We start from the raw sequence: 15321 nt of genomic DNA, 5'->3' as shown, positions 1-15321 counted from the left end.
ATGATTTTTATTAATTGCTCTTGGGTGGCATGTCATAGTGTATCCAACAGAGCCTGATTTTTAAATTGAATTATAAAAGTGAAAATGTGTCATAATGTATAATATCATAGTGAAACTGTTTCAAGTGCCTAGTAGCATAGATAAAACATACTCCTTGAGGTGTATGCTAGTAGCTAGTACCGATTTTGTTGCATAGTGCCATTGACTATATATACCAATAACAAGAATTGACTATATATACCTGTAGGTATAGTCAATGATAGTGCACATGCATAGTTGCATGCAGATGGACAACATATCCAATAGTGCATTGCATAGCAAAATATGGAGGGAGTGCCCCGAGACCAAAGAACGCCCATCCTAAGTGACAGCCGTCTCCAGACGAAACTCACTAGTCACTACCATAGATAAAACGGGATCCGAAAACATACTCCCCCACCACTAATATATGTAATTATGTATTTATTTTATCCCAAAGCTCAAACGAGTAATGTTATCGAAAAATACTTTATCAGTTATAGTACTGTATTGTATATGGGGAGGAAAAAGCAACATCATGTTGGCATTGCCATTGCAAAAAAAGTTGTGAAGTGGACGGGAATAAATAGTGTAGTGTGTAGTGTCAATTTGGAGGTTATTATTATTAATGTAAACAATGCATTTCCATGACCTTTAGAACAGTCTTACAGCAGCAGTATTTCAGACCAACTATTAAATGTTTATACATTATTTAAAATTCAAGGAGTTATTTGAATGCATGTGTATTAAGAAAAAGTTTAGTTTGTATTTTTTTGTTCATCTGTCACATAGCCTACAGTGTAGAACATAGCCTGCATTGGAAAATGGAACCTCATGAACTGAAACTTACCATACTTTTAGGTCTTACTTTTGCTTTGGGATTTGCTGCTGGATATAAGGCAAAGGAGTGGAGGATCCGATGGACAAAACGCAAAAGAGACTTGTTAGCAACACAATTGCATAAAACCCAAAAAGAGCTTGAGATGCTGACTAGTGATGGGAGAATCGAATACAGAATCGAATAGTATTCGAATACAGCCCGAGTATTCGTAGATTCGAATACTTCAGATTCGTACGAATACTTTTTTGTGAATACTCTTGACCTCAGATTTTGCAGGATTTCTTGCATCTAGAAAGCGAATTCGGGGGATTCAAAAATGTATTCAACACTTTTTCAACTACTGAATTCCCTTCGTAAGAGTATTTAATGTTTTTACTGCAGCATTTGTTTTCATCTATTCGTTATAGTTTTACCATTAGCCATATAATTTACATCAGATTATTATTAATCGTTAACATTTAGAATATATTGGATATTTAAAATATTAGGTTACTACTGGTAGAGGGCAATTGAATAGAATTTATTATAACTACAACCGATTTATATAGTTACATGGCAAAATAACATGCATATCTGATGTAAATTATCCATACAAATGAATAAGACATATTATTTAAGATATTAATTAGTTAATATAATAGAAAATAATACATTAATAAGACTGTAACTGACCATGAAATAATTATAAGTCAAAATAAATGTACCTTTTAAAAATCATATAATTTAAAATTACATAGAATAAATTATATTAATGAATTAATTACTGTAAAACGAAATAACAGTGGCCAAAAGAACGGGAAAAAAGAATTACACACTCATTTCCCATGCTTTGCATACTCAAAGGTGTTCGAATACAAGTATTCGTAAAAGTATTCGAATACAGGGGAGGCTACGAATTCACGGTATTCGATTCTTTAAAGTATTCGATTCTCCCATCACTAATGCTGACTACCAGGGGCGTCACCTTGGGGGGGGTAGGGGGGGGAGCCTCCCCCCCCTAGAATCTGAAAAGAGAAAAGTTGGGAATTTCCTTGCCACGAGTTGGGACAGTTGGGAAGTCAGATACAAGAAAAATATATTTTTAAACTAAACAAAATTTAAATATTTGCGAAAATCCATCAAAGATAAAAATTTCTTTGACTTGGACGAATAAACTTGACGCTTCTTTGATTTCATTTAACTTGGATTAAACAAGGCTAAACACGCATTATTTTAAGAAATCAATAATCAATTAGCGGTATAGCTTGTTGGAATTTCGTTTACGAGAAATTTTGTTCCTTATTGGACGTATGTTGGCTACCTTGATCCTGTCATGTGTTGAGGATTCCGAATGATTCGTCTGCGAGACTGCGAGTTTGAATTTTGAAAGTGCAAGCAATGTAGCTCTTCTGTTCAAATATGTTTTTTGTTAGTATTTACAAGAAATTCAAAAATATTTTTGACGTCAGTCACATGAAATATATTTTATACCTTTTTCGTGGTATTTGGAGCAGGCTAACTGACCAGAGTACTTGCTAATAAGCAGATTAAAATAACATTAAAGATAGGTTTTGTGTATCGGTATTACCTTTAAAACTCTTATTTTTTAATAACCTAAATGGAATATTTATTCTCTGAATAAATTTAAAAATCTACACAAGTTATTTATCATTCCTAGTTAAGGATTTACAAAAATGAATCAACTAATCACTCTTAAACAGATCTACGTGGATAAAACATAACCTAAAATTGATGTTTGACTTTCACTATAAGTTTTATTTTTGTCTAAGTTCTAGTTTGATGAAGATGAAGGTTAACATTTTTATTGTATGTATAAGTTTGTTTATTATCAACCAAGTTGAACGTTTTTATTTTATACGAGTCTTATTTTAGGTTTATTCTTTTCTAGACTAGAATAATATTATTCACAACACTGACATTAAAATTAATATTTCATCATATCAAACTTGTTTAGGCCTTCCCTAGTTGTAAGTTTTATGAAAGTTAAAATGTTGATCTTAACTTCTAAAAGTATTTTAATTTCACTATTTTGCAATAAAATATTTTTTCTATACTAATTTGTACTCTGAGGCTTATTTTATATCCCTACAGTTTTACACTGCTACGTCTGCTACCACAATGGTTTGTAAAGTTTTTTGGATTTGAAACATTACTTGTTCAAGTTTTTTTTTTTAGTCATAAAATTTAATTATGAAATGATAGAAGTTTTAGAAATTGAGTAGTTTTGTATATATGGAAAACTAGCTATGTTTTGTTAATGCAAGTTTATAAATACTGAATTGAATGTTACTGCAGTTTAGTGGTATAATAATTTGTAGATTTTTAAAAATAGTACAGAAATTGATTTCTAAAAAAAAAAAATAGTTGGGAAATCTATGTTAAGTAGTTGGGAAATTTGAGGCTTCTCCCCCCCCTGGAATTTAACTAAGCAACGCCACTGCTGACTACTCATTAGTTTATGTGAATATCTGTTATGTAACTAAGTAATAACTAATTTAAATACAAGTTAGCAGCCTAGTGACCTAGTCTTTGATTGTGTTCCCACTGTTTCATCCTAATTTGTCATTTTTTTAGTCCTTCAATATGTTTAATTTTTACTAAATCACAATTTTGTCTACCTATATTCGTAACAGGTCGAATCTTTATTGTATCTAAGAATAAGAATGCCAGTGTTTATCAAACAGAAAGACACTTTTGATATTTTATAGATATTTTTAATCTTCACCAAAAGAATTTCCCACTCTGGATATGAAGATGCCAAACATTTTTATCCGTCAGAAACCTCCAGAAGTTAAGTTCCGGAAGGAACAAAAACTAATTAAGTTAAGCTAATTCATAATTTAGTGGTTCTGATGGTAACTTGGAGGAATCTAAGAGGTACATACAGCTTTTCATTCACGGTAACTTAAACCTGTCAACTATGTGTTAACTAAAGAAGGATCTAACAGTGCTGATTGTACGGTAACTTCATGTCTTTAGAAGTAGACTAACAGAGTTCTAAACACTTGCTTCGTTACTGAATTACCGGTAGGTTAGTTGCATAGAAAATTGCATTATTAAAACAGGTGTGGTCGGAGTAATAGAAAAGTACCGTGACGTCTGTAACGCCCTCCCTCTTCATACATTGGTCATAAATAAATTAGCCTAACTCTAAGGAAATGCTAAAAAAAAATGAAACAAGAAGGATAAAAATATGTTCAAAATTGCTTATAAAAAGAAAATTTATTTAGTAGCATAAATTAAGACAACAGTATTTTTATTGGTTACATTCCGTCGGTGTCAGAATCAGAGTCTTCCTCCATAGCAGCTCGTGCTGCCTTCTCTGCCTCAGCCTGTAGTTCGGCCGGCACTCGCTCATGTAGCCCCTGCAACACCAATGATAACCTGAGGGTGGTTCTCGCAGGAATATTTTATTACCTAATACGAGGGTTGTTTTTTAAGGAAAGAAGTTCTTGTGTGTAGCTCCGTAGTTCGCGTGTACACCGCAATGGGGCTCCTCACCGCTTACTGGCATTTCTGAACAGAATGACACCATTTGCAGCTCTGTAGCTGACTTATACACTTCGCAGTCCCAGTGTCTAGGCCTATTAATAATTAAAAAAATTTAATGTTTACTTGAATCTTCCACCGCTTGTGACATTAGGTCTGTGACACATGTTTGAGTGCAAGAAACATAAGTCCGATGCTGACATTAATCGCTATATGACTGAAGTTTATCAGTTATATCTAATTTTAATGTCTAATCATGTTGCATTAATGGAAATGATAAAGGGAAAATTGCCAAAATGGGCTAGGGAGCTAAATATGGCCGAGTACAAACTATTCTTTGGGATATTCTTTGGTCTATTAACAATGTTACGTTAAATAATAAGTCAAATGTAAAAAACGTGATTAGGGTATCTACAAGTTAAGTTTTCTTACCTTGGTCTCCTTACACACCCACGAGAGCTCCAGTTCAAACTGTTTGTCCTTTAGTTCGTCGTGAACAAGGTAAATTCTACAAGAAACAGAATAAGTTATGTGATTACTTTATCAATAAAATGATTAGATCTTTGAAAATATACTACATAAAAACCCCATTTTATAGGTAAAACACACATCCAATAGCCTAAATCAATTGTAAGATTGTTAAATAGACTTGGTTTATGTTTTAGGTTCAGCAAAGAAAAAAGAAAAAAAATCACATACTGGTATAATATTGTATTACACAAATATACAGTGAATATCAACAACTTAAAATCATGTTGAAATTGAAATTGTAGCTTATAACAAACTCACATCCTAGCTGCCTCTTTGACCAGTTCATTGCAAGTCATATCCTTCAGCTTTAACTTTTCTACTTCAGTCTTGGCAGCTTGTTTGGCCTTGCCAATTGCACAGCCAAAGTAGCCCTGCAAAGGATATTATGTAATATAAAATAAACACTCCTGAAAACAGCCAGACAGCAGGCTTATGGTTAGGTTGAATGTATGAGAAGTTCCACAAATAGACAAAATAAACAGTAAGTTTGGGCATAGACTAACCAACACAAGTAGACTTGTCATCCCATTGTAAATTTTGACGCTTGTTTTTCGCGTCTAGTTCATGTACGGTGACACTGGGCGCTAGTGTCGACAAAATTTTGTTGCTATTATTTTAGGGCTAATTTCTCGATTTCTGCTTTACTGTTTGATTATATAACTAGGAGACAAGTTATTGTTTATGATTAGATCGTATTATTTGGTTAAACGAGGCTTCAAATTACTGTAATAACGGGAAACAAATTGTAAACAAAACACGACCTCTACATAAACCGTACAGAACTAACAATAAAATTGTCTTCAGCTGTTCCATAAGGATGAGAAATCTACTTGGGGGAGTATGTTTTATCTATGGTTTGGGATACACTGGAACAATGCTGTACATATGGAATTAATATGTTGTAATGAATATATTATAACATTAAACATTAATGTCTAATTTTTAAGGACCAAATTTCAATATAAGTTTTCTCAAAAGAGTCAATCTAAAGCCGGGTTTTCCTAGGCGCGGAAGTGGAGAGCGGAGAGAGGAACGCGGAGAGCGGACTCCACTTGTCTTAGGTAATTTAATGTTACTGTTTTCCTAGAAGTGGAGCGGAACACCATGTTAACACGTTCGCTACTGAGCGTCGCATATATGCGACGCCGCGGTCTTTGCCACAGACCGAGGTATACATTTCAATCTTACACATAGACCGGCTGTCACTTGGATAACATGTACACACAGACCACGGGCGAAAACCTGTAAAACAGTGACAGGGTTGCCACCAAAGTGAGATAAAAAAATTCATGCATAATTCAAGGTTTTCATTGGTAGTTTTGAAAAATTCATGGGGTATATGCTCGCACAATTTCACCATAAAAGAGTGTTGCCTAGTTCAGAATTGTACATTAATTTATCGACAATATATAGTTTTGTGTGCTACTATCAAATAAAACACATTTCATGCGATTATTTTAGAGTTAAAAATAAGAATTTAATATCATTTATCCAGTCTAAAAAAAGTAAAATCACAGATGAAAAAGGATATTAATAAAAATCTTGTGTGTGATAATACGATGTAATTATTTAAAAAATTGAAACATCTGATTTAACAACATCATAGGCCTAATGATAAATTCAAACGTTAGAAGAAATAATAAATAAAAAAATAAGTCGGATTGGTAGTTAGGTCTAGGCCTAACCTAAAAAACATTGCATCTAAACATAAAAGGTTTAACTTAGTTAATCCAGCAATGGCACAACTTTACTGTCTAAACATCAAATTAAGATAATAGGCTACTATAAAAACAAATGTTAAGAACATGATCAAGAAACGGTTATCTTAGTAATGGGCCATATCTAGGCCTACTAAAACGCACATGCAATTTATTACTTTATACAGTAACACAGTAGGCTAGCCTACAACATTGTAATCCAAAGCTGAATCTAGGCTAAGTTAGGCCTGAACCAACTTTTATTTATTGAGAAGATTAAAGGTTACCGACTGACTGATAATAACACTCTAAAAAGGTAAGATTATGTAAATAAATATTTAGTTAAAGCTAAGAACGAAACAAAAGTTATGGAATGTATGTAAGTTTAGACATAGGCTAACTTACATTAAGTAATAAAAAAATAATTAATTACATTACAGAAAAGGTTAAAATAAACTTAGTTAGGAGGATGTTTCTTCAGATTGGATCAGTTTATATATTATTATTTGCCTACACAGGTTTAAATCACAGTTAAAACAATTATTTAATTAAATTTACATCTCATTAGTTAGATTCGTATTGACTGAAAACACCTAGTTAATGCTTCAAAAAAACATTTACATTTACCTTCCTCAGAACGAAATCACCATTTTTCAGCACAACATTGACTTCTTGCAACTTAGGCCTAAATAAATAAACTTAATCTCACGTTGTAACACATTTACTAAACACTGACAGTAGTTTGAAATGACGACATATTTGACCAAAACAAACACAGCAGACGATTAAGTTCCAGCCGGCGCAAGCCATTTTGACCTTTATGGCAAGGCAAGGTACTTCTTATTTTAACGTTGTAAAGTATCGGAAGTATAATATATCAGTAATAAAAAATATTTAATTTGAACACTTGTTCCACTGAGTGTTGGGTAATCAATTATAAGAAGCACAAAACGGAATCACGAGTGCAACAAGTGATCTTACTGTCCAGTGTCCACCACTACTTCAAACGTTTGACTCGTTTCTAAGTTTCAGATCACTCAGATCATCAGTTTAAAACTTTTAGGTTATGGTTACTCTGAATTTCCTTCCACACGAACACTAGAGTAGAGAGTAGAGAATGAGAGCGAGCATCAATCCCGATTGTCGATGTTTTCGAAACATCGATGTCTTTTCTATCGATGTTCGAAGTTATTTGTTTACATCGATGGTAGATTACCGAACCGATGATTTGATTTGTTACATCGGTCTTTTAGGCCAACAAAAGTAATGAAATATTGATGTTTTCCGTAACTGAATTGTATTGGTTTTAGGTTAATTGGCTGTTACAGTGCAGAGAACAGACGAGAAACTCGGAACAAACATCGATGTGATCGATGTTTTAGCTCCGAAAGCATCGATTTTATCGGTAGATCGGTACTCGGTAGAGATGGGCGTTATAACATAACAGGATGAATAACAGTGTTGCGGCCACGGCAACGTTATCGCGGCAACACGTTGCGGAGAACTCCCTGTTATTATAATAACGTATCTATCTACACAATGTTGCAGGAAAGCCGCGCGGACAACGAAAACGAAAACATGCATTGCCATTAGTGCCGTTGCCGCAACGCTACCAGAGCAACGATAACTTCTGAAACGAACTAGAATAACGCATCCTGTCTGGACAACGCGGCAACGCCCGACTCGCGACTACAACTGAAAACTGAACTGATCAACCGACAATGATAACTGAACGCCGCAACACCGACCGGCGGACAACGGTTTATAGCGGCAACGAGTTGAGTTGGCAATCGTTATTGAAATAACAGGTTGCCGCAACACGTTATTGGGCAGTGCGTTATCGTTATAACCGTTGCCGGAAAACAACGATAATTCCCATCTCTAGACTACTCGGCAGACGTCGGTTACGATCGGATTTGACCTTGAATAAACTACGCAATCGTTTCTGTTCGTGGCATGGCAACAAAACTTTTTATCTCGACACTCCCACTTTGACGTTTTATCTCGGTGTTCATTTCGAGAATGGTTTTAATACGGAGTATTTGATTCAGCACATTTAGGGGTTTTGGCTGAATTGTTGATAATGATTTTGAGAATTCATGGTCCAATGACGAAATTCACGCATAATTCACGCACTTTTTCATGGTCACCTAAATTCACGCATAATTCACGCTTTTCAAGGTTTTCATGGCTGGTGGCAACCCTGAGTGATCATTTACATTGTAATACGCTACAATAGTGTTTGTAAATAAATTGTTCTTGTTTTTTTGTATTTTTTATAACCTTTTGTAATGTCGCATATTTGCGACGCCCGGTCTACAGCGAAAACAATAGTGAAAATTATCATAGTTTTCTTAAAATAGACTAAACGTCGCATATATGCGACGGCTCATTTTTTTGTGTTTTAAGGTGAAAGTAAGTAAAAAAATAAACAGATTATTCAAGAACAGTTTATAACTGAACAAATATAAAAGCTACATAGGATAATGCAGCATACATACATACAGTGATGCAGAAAAGTAAAGACCACTTTTTCCTACTATTATATGACGTCACCAATCATCATATCCACAGACCAAGCGACGCAGTTGTGCGTCAGACATCTCTGTAGACCACTGCAGGGAATTCAGTGCCTTCAAATAGACCACTACAAAGATATAAGCATTTTAATAACATTAGAACCCCGACGCAAATATGCGTCGGCAGTCTATTTTAATGTGACTAGCCGTTGCATATATGCGACGGCAGTCTATGGGTAGAAACCGGCCGTCGCATATGTGCGTCGCTGGTCCATGTGAATGGAAAATTTCGTACTATTGCAGTAGCGAACGTGTTAATCTCTTTTCCGCTCTCCGCGTTCATCTCTCAGCAGCTCTCCGCTTCCGCGCCTCGGAAAACCCGGCTTTAATGGCTATAATTTACAGGAGGTACCGTATACCATTTTCAAGACAGATACTCGTGACCATTAATTGTTCATACATATAAATATTGCATTCACAAATTAATTCCCTGACTGAAGGGCTCTTTTAAAAACTTAAATGTTTCTCTGCTTATAAAAAAGACCTTTGTTGATATGTTGGCTATACTTTAGGATCTGATTGACATATTAGGCAAGAGTTTACTAGACAGATATTTGGTTTGTCAAAAAGCTGTCAAAAGTTTTAAACCATTTCTCTCTGAGTTTTAATATGTTTAACAACCTGCCAGTTATGTAAAAATTAGCATCCCTAAAGTCTCTTACTAAAATATGATTCTGAACTTACATAAGAGACGCCTGAAGGGTCAATCATGTACATAGAGGGTCCGTCTTCATCGTAAGACCCCAAGATAACACTGCATCCGTACGGCCGTACAGCCGAGTACAGTGTGTAGACATGCATGGACATGGACAATCGGTCATTGAGGTAGCTGAGTGGGATGTTGACTCCGTACGTCGATCTATAGTTGGAACATTCGGTTCTGGCGACAACTGCGAGTTGTCTGGCATCTGAGATCAGCCCAGCTACTGCCTGCAGAAGATACAACATTGGTCTATCACAACATGCAGTGAGCCCGATTTAACAATATTTATCTTGAAAGTAGGTTGTTAGTAAAAGACCCTTAACAGTGTTGAAATCTTTCTAGTAAGTGTACACTCACCATTGTTCAAAATCTGACTAATATATAGGATCTTGGAAAAGGCAGATTGGGAACACCGTTCCCCTGCGTTCCTGTCCCACTACATTACTGATCCTTATATAGACTGGTTTCTACAGAGGATAGAAAGCTCCCATGTACCTTTTTAAATTTTGTTTACTATTACTTTACCCCCAAAACCATGTATTACACTACCCATATAGTTAAGCCTGTGGTTAGTGTGTTTACATTGATTTGTTAATTGAAGAATGCTGATTTTTGTCTAAACAGGTTATTATTTGTTTTGTCTAAACCACTTTTTGAAAATTGTGCTATAATATTATTCGTTACTGATTAGACTAAAATTTAAGTGAATAGAGTTTCGTCATAATTTACTTACCATGCCAACATGTTTGTCAACTGTGAAGATTTTATTTGGACCGGGCTCGTAGAGTTTGGATGTTATCAATTTTTCTACTGCAAACACAACTCCATCTTTGCCTCTCAAGCCAATAACAGTGCTGAAAGAGGAGTACAAAACCAATCAATTGTAGGCCTTCAACAAATTGAGTAATCTTTATACCCTACATGAAGCACATATTTTATACTCCCTAAATAAATAAATATTAAAGTTAATGTAGACTGCATTGAATTACGGCAATATAACCTGATCTACGAATCTAAAACCTGTTGATCTCTGTTATATTTAGGCTAATAGTTTTTATGAATAAATGAATGACTCGTTCCACAAAAATTGCTAGGCCTACATGGTATAAATGCTACACGGTGGAACCCCTCATATCCAACCTGGGATAGGAGAATTTCAGGGTTTTGCCTTGAGTGCAGGAAACTATGATGATTTTTGAATGACCACAGAATTTGGCTAAGATTTAGTTCTCTCACTTTATTTCACTACATTGCTGAAAATACCATGGTCTAAATTTATTATGTGTACAATCGTACAAAGAAAGATACAATATCGAGACTAAACATGCACAAATTTTGCGGCACAGTCAATTCTCTGGCGTTGTTCTTGGTGAGGACAATTGACAAGATGAACGTGTAGTCACAGCATTGATACACCGTTCCCTGTTCCATCATCATTTCCCCCCTATCTGGGAGCTACACTATCCTACACTGTTTTTCGTTTTGTTTCCATCGCCGAGCGTGGTAGCGGGAATGCCGAGATTCCTAGAAAGCGGCTGTTAAACAGAACTGCTCTCAAAACAAGGTCCGTTAAAACAAACTGTAGCCTAATATTTAACAAGCATGGCAGATAATCTGATTATCAGTTAATGCAAGTTTAGTTAAGAGGGTGTCTACTGTAACTTACTTTCCATGTATAACTGGTGTAATCCATTGGAAATAAACAAATACATTTCTATGGATTTAAGATTAGATCATTACAAGGAATACAAATATAGATAGGTACATATATTTATTAAATTTTAGAAATTTGGGGCTGTTTGCCTTAGAGAACAACCTAACATAATGAACTGTATTACGCCTAAGATTTTAACTTACCCACTGTTTTCCACAGCTTTTTGAGCGTATTCTACCTGGAATACTCTTCCATCAGGTGAAAATTGAGAGGCGGATAAGTCATACTGAAAAGAAACGTAAGTTATTAGATTTTGCTTATCACTTCTTTCTGTATTAACAAATGGAGCATAACAAATTTTGGTGAAATGCATTGATGGGAACATAGTTTAATGTAGTTTAAATACACAGTTTGAGTCGAAGAAACCTCTAAATTTTTGCAAAGGACCAAGACTGTGATAGGCTAAATAAACTCACACGCACAATAGGTAGGCCTAGGGTGTGTAACTAATTACAATTGCATTTTTTTTACACAATCCATCCTTATAGTTGGTTGTTCAGAAAGTAGCTAATAAGGGTCCCGGGTAATCTGAGAGTGATCGTTTTGACCACTTATTAGGAATGAGCATACATTTTAAATGAATACGAAACATCAATGTTCCATGTTTTAAATATCGATGGCAAGTATGTTTTTGTTACATTGATGTTTTCGGCTAGGTAACTTACCTTTACTATCTATATTTGTGAGGTGCTTATTCTAAATGATACCGGTACCTAAACATCAATTAAGTCAGGCCACTCTTATTAAGCAAGTCACTCTACATTTGTAATAAATTTTTATGGCAGCACTTCTGCTCCCCAGCATAATAAGTTACCAATATGCTATGAAAGTGAAACTGCCATCGAGAATGCCTAGCTAGCAGCATAGACTAACCAACGCAAAGGAGTTTGAGTTTAATCATGATAAGCGCTAATAACTTGCTGAGGCAGTACAGAGAGCAGCCCCGAACCCGAAAACAGCGATCTTTTTAAATAGCCTACTTGAATCCTGCATCTTTGACAGATCTAGTCTGATAGATTGCGTCATAATTTATAATATAATAAAATAAAATAAAACTATATACAATATTTGCAAAACCATAAATACCCCCGCCGCAGCAATCCTGCAGACTAAGCGAATTTCCATTTGCCTGATTGGATTTAAACTAAAATGTCTATATCAATATCACATTTACAAATATCACATTTATTTCCTATTCAAACAGAATTAGTTTAATGAGTACTTAGATTTGCTGCAACAGGGAGGGTAAAAAAGTTTTTTTAATGTAAAATGTTAAAAGGTACTGTGGTTTGGTAAGAAATTAATGTATTTTCCAAATTTGATCAAAATATGTTCATAAACAAGCAAACTACAACAGTTGACTTATTCTCCATAAGAATAACATGAGAATTTTAAAATTTTTTTTTATTTTCTCCGTAACAATTAGGCGCATAATAACGCTTCAATATACTAAATTATTTGTTTTTTTAAGCTCTACAAATTGGTTTAAAAAAAATTGTGAAATTTTGTGTTTTTAGGGTCAAAAATGAGAAAATCTATTTTTACCCCATAAAACCCCCCATAAACCCCCGTTCCCATAGTCCGATCATGATAGTTCGCGAACTCATTCAAGTTTATCCTGCCTTACACCTTCAAACCAAATTTTATCAAAATCGGAAAAAAATTACTCAAGTTATCGTGCGGATGGACACATAACTTATACCTATAGGCCTATATATATATATCTATATATAGATATATAAAAATTTGAACGAATGGTGTTTTTGGCCTCTGGGGACATCAAAATGAAAAAGTAAATCGGTCCCGGGCCTAGGTCTTACCATGAGACCTACGGTAATAGCTACTTCCCTATAGGGAAATTCGCTAAAATGGCTACTATAAAAAAACTTGGCCTTCTATTGGATGGCATGATAAAAAGATGTTATCGGGATAAATGTTACCATCGTTGGTGAACATTGATGGTTGACCTATCGATGCTCATCCCTACCGCTTATGTCAGGGTAAAAAAAAACTTAGTCTTGCATAGGTACCACAGCCAAGAACAAATTAGATTTAACGATTTTAATTTGAACTTGATATCATCCCTAATATCTTTGGTCAAAGATTAAGAAGATAAGTATAAAACCTAAGCAAAAGTTGTATCATTCAGTGTTTGGGTACTGAACAACATAAAGCCTAACATGGATTTAACATTAAGTCTAACAGATTTATGTTTGACTTAGCTAATGCAATGTATTGTCAATTTAGCTCAATAAAATGATTTGATTTGATGGAGGTAAGTCAAAGATCTAGGCTATTAGGTTGCACGGAGAGAAAATAAATAGGCCTATTGGATAATGAGTGGATAATCACTTTGAAAACTTACCCCGGTCCCAATAGAACTCATGGTACCAAATTGTTTTACAGTTCTCTAAAGTAAATAAATGCTGCAATGTTATGGTTCGACACAACAGAACTGTTCTATAATTTATATGAAGTTTTAGTTTTGAACAAGTTAGTTTAGTTGTGGTTGAGGTTAACTAAGATGAGAATGCAGAACGCGCAAGCCGTATACATCATAGAGTAAAGACAATCATAATCCAGGAAAGAATTTGAATTAAAAAAATATCATTGAGTATGTACGTAACCGTACACATTATAAAATACCCCCGCCGCAGCAAACCTGCCGTCTAAGCGAATTTCCATTTGGCCGAATTGATTTTCAATTGATCTATTTAAATAACATTAGGTTTAACGAGTACCTAGGTTTGCTGCTACAACGAAACTAATAAAGTAGTGTGTTTTTAGTAAAATATTGATAGCTTACTATAAAATAAATAAATTTGCCAAGTTTGATCAAAATATATCCATAAACAAGCAAACTACAACATTTTACAATATTCCCCATAAGAATAACATGGGAATTTTAAATTTAAAATTTTTTTAGATTTCTCCGTAACCAATAACCGTACAAAAACACTTTGATATACTGAATTGTTTGTTTTTTTAAGCTCTTTAAGAAGAATTAGAGAAAAATTGGGGAATTTTGTGTTTTGAGGGTAAAAAGTGAGAAAAACCAATTTTTACCCCATAAAACCCCCCATAAAACCCTGTTCCCATGGTCCGATCATGCTGGATCGCGAACTCATTCAAGTTTATCCCGCCTTACACCTTCAAACCAAATTTCATCAAAATCGGATAAAAATTACTCAAGTTATCGTGTTCACGGACACATATATATATATATATAAATCTATATATATATATACCTATATATATATATATACATATATAAAAATTTGAACGAATGGTGTTTTTGGCCTCTGGGGACATTAAAATGAAAAAGTAAATCGGTCCCGGGCCTAAGTCTTACCATGAGACCTACGGTAATAGCTACTTCCCTATAGGGAAATTCGCTAAAAGAGAGAGTATGTTTTATATATGCATTTGTCATGTTTATGTATTGGTTTGACCGTTGATATGAATAAATAAATAAATGAATTTCAAATTCCCCACGGTCATGTAATACGTGAAATCAGAATTTGGAATAAAGTAAATGATTTAGCAAGTCTAAGCAAGCATTGCTGTGTACGGTGGGATGTATGCAGAGAAATGTAACTTTGGAAAATGGAAATTTCCAAATCACCATTATAACAAAATTAATTATTGTTCATAAACATTTAAGGTCATAACATCAATGCTTAAAATACACTCAGGGAAACTAGCTTTTTCAGTTTTGTGCTGTTGGCACTAGGCAATGTATTGCATTG

At 34.5% G+C, this 15321-nt stretch overlaps 1 protein-coding gene across 1 annotated transcript; it reads right to left on the bottom strand.

The window, feature by feature from the left end:
* Positions 1-4062: 4062 nt before the first annotated feature.
* LOC128987510 (proteasome subunit alpha type-3) lies at positions 4063-14111 on the bottom strand. Its single transcript, XM_054408391.1, has 7 exons — positions 13938-14111; positions 11716-11798; positions 10592-10712; positions 9840-10085; positions 5138-5250; positions 4781-4856; positions 4063-4224 (listed from the first exon to the last, which is right to left on the bottom strand). The coding sequence occupies exons 1-7, from the start codon at positions 13956-13958 to the stop codon at positions 4123-4125; spliced, it is 762 nt and encodes a 253-aa protein (XP_054264366.1). The 5' UTR covers positions 13959-14111; the 3' UTR covers positions 4063-4122.
* Positions 14112-15321: the final 1210 nt, after the last annotated feature.

The sequence above is a fragment of the Macrosteles quadrilineatus genome, unplaced genomic scaffold, assembly GCF_028750875.1.
Source record: "Macrosteles quadrilineatus isolate MER2022 unplaced genomic scaffold, UCM_ALF_1.0 Scaffold_2__2_contigs__length_208266976, whole genome shotgun sequence".
Lineage (NCBI taxonomy): Eukaryota > Metazoa > Arthropoda > Insecta > Hemiptera > Cicadellidae > Macrosteles > Macrosteles quadrilineatus.
The sequence above is the reverse complement of the archived record's forward strand: the minus strand, read 5'-3'. Positions and strand labels throughout refer to the sequence as shown.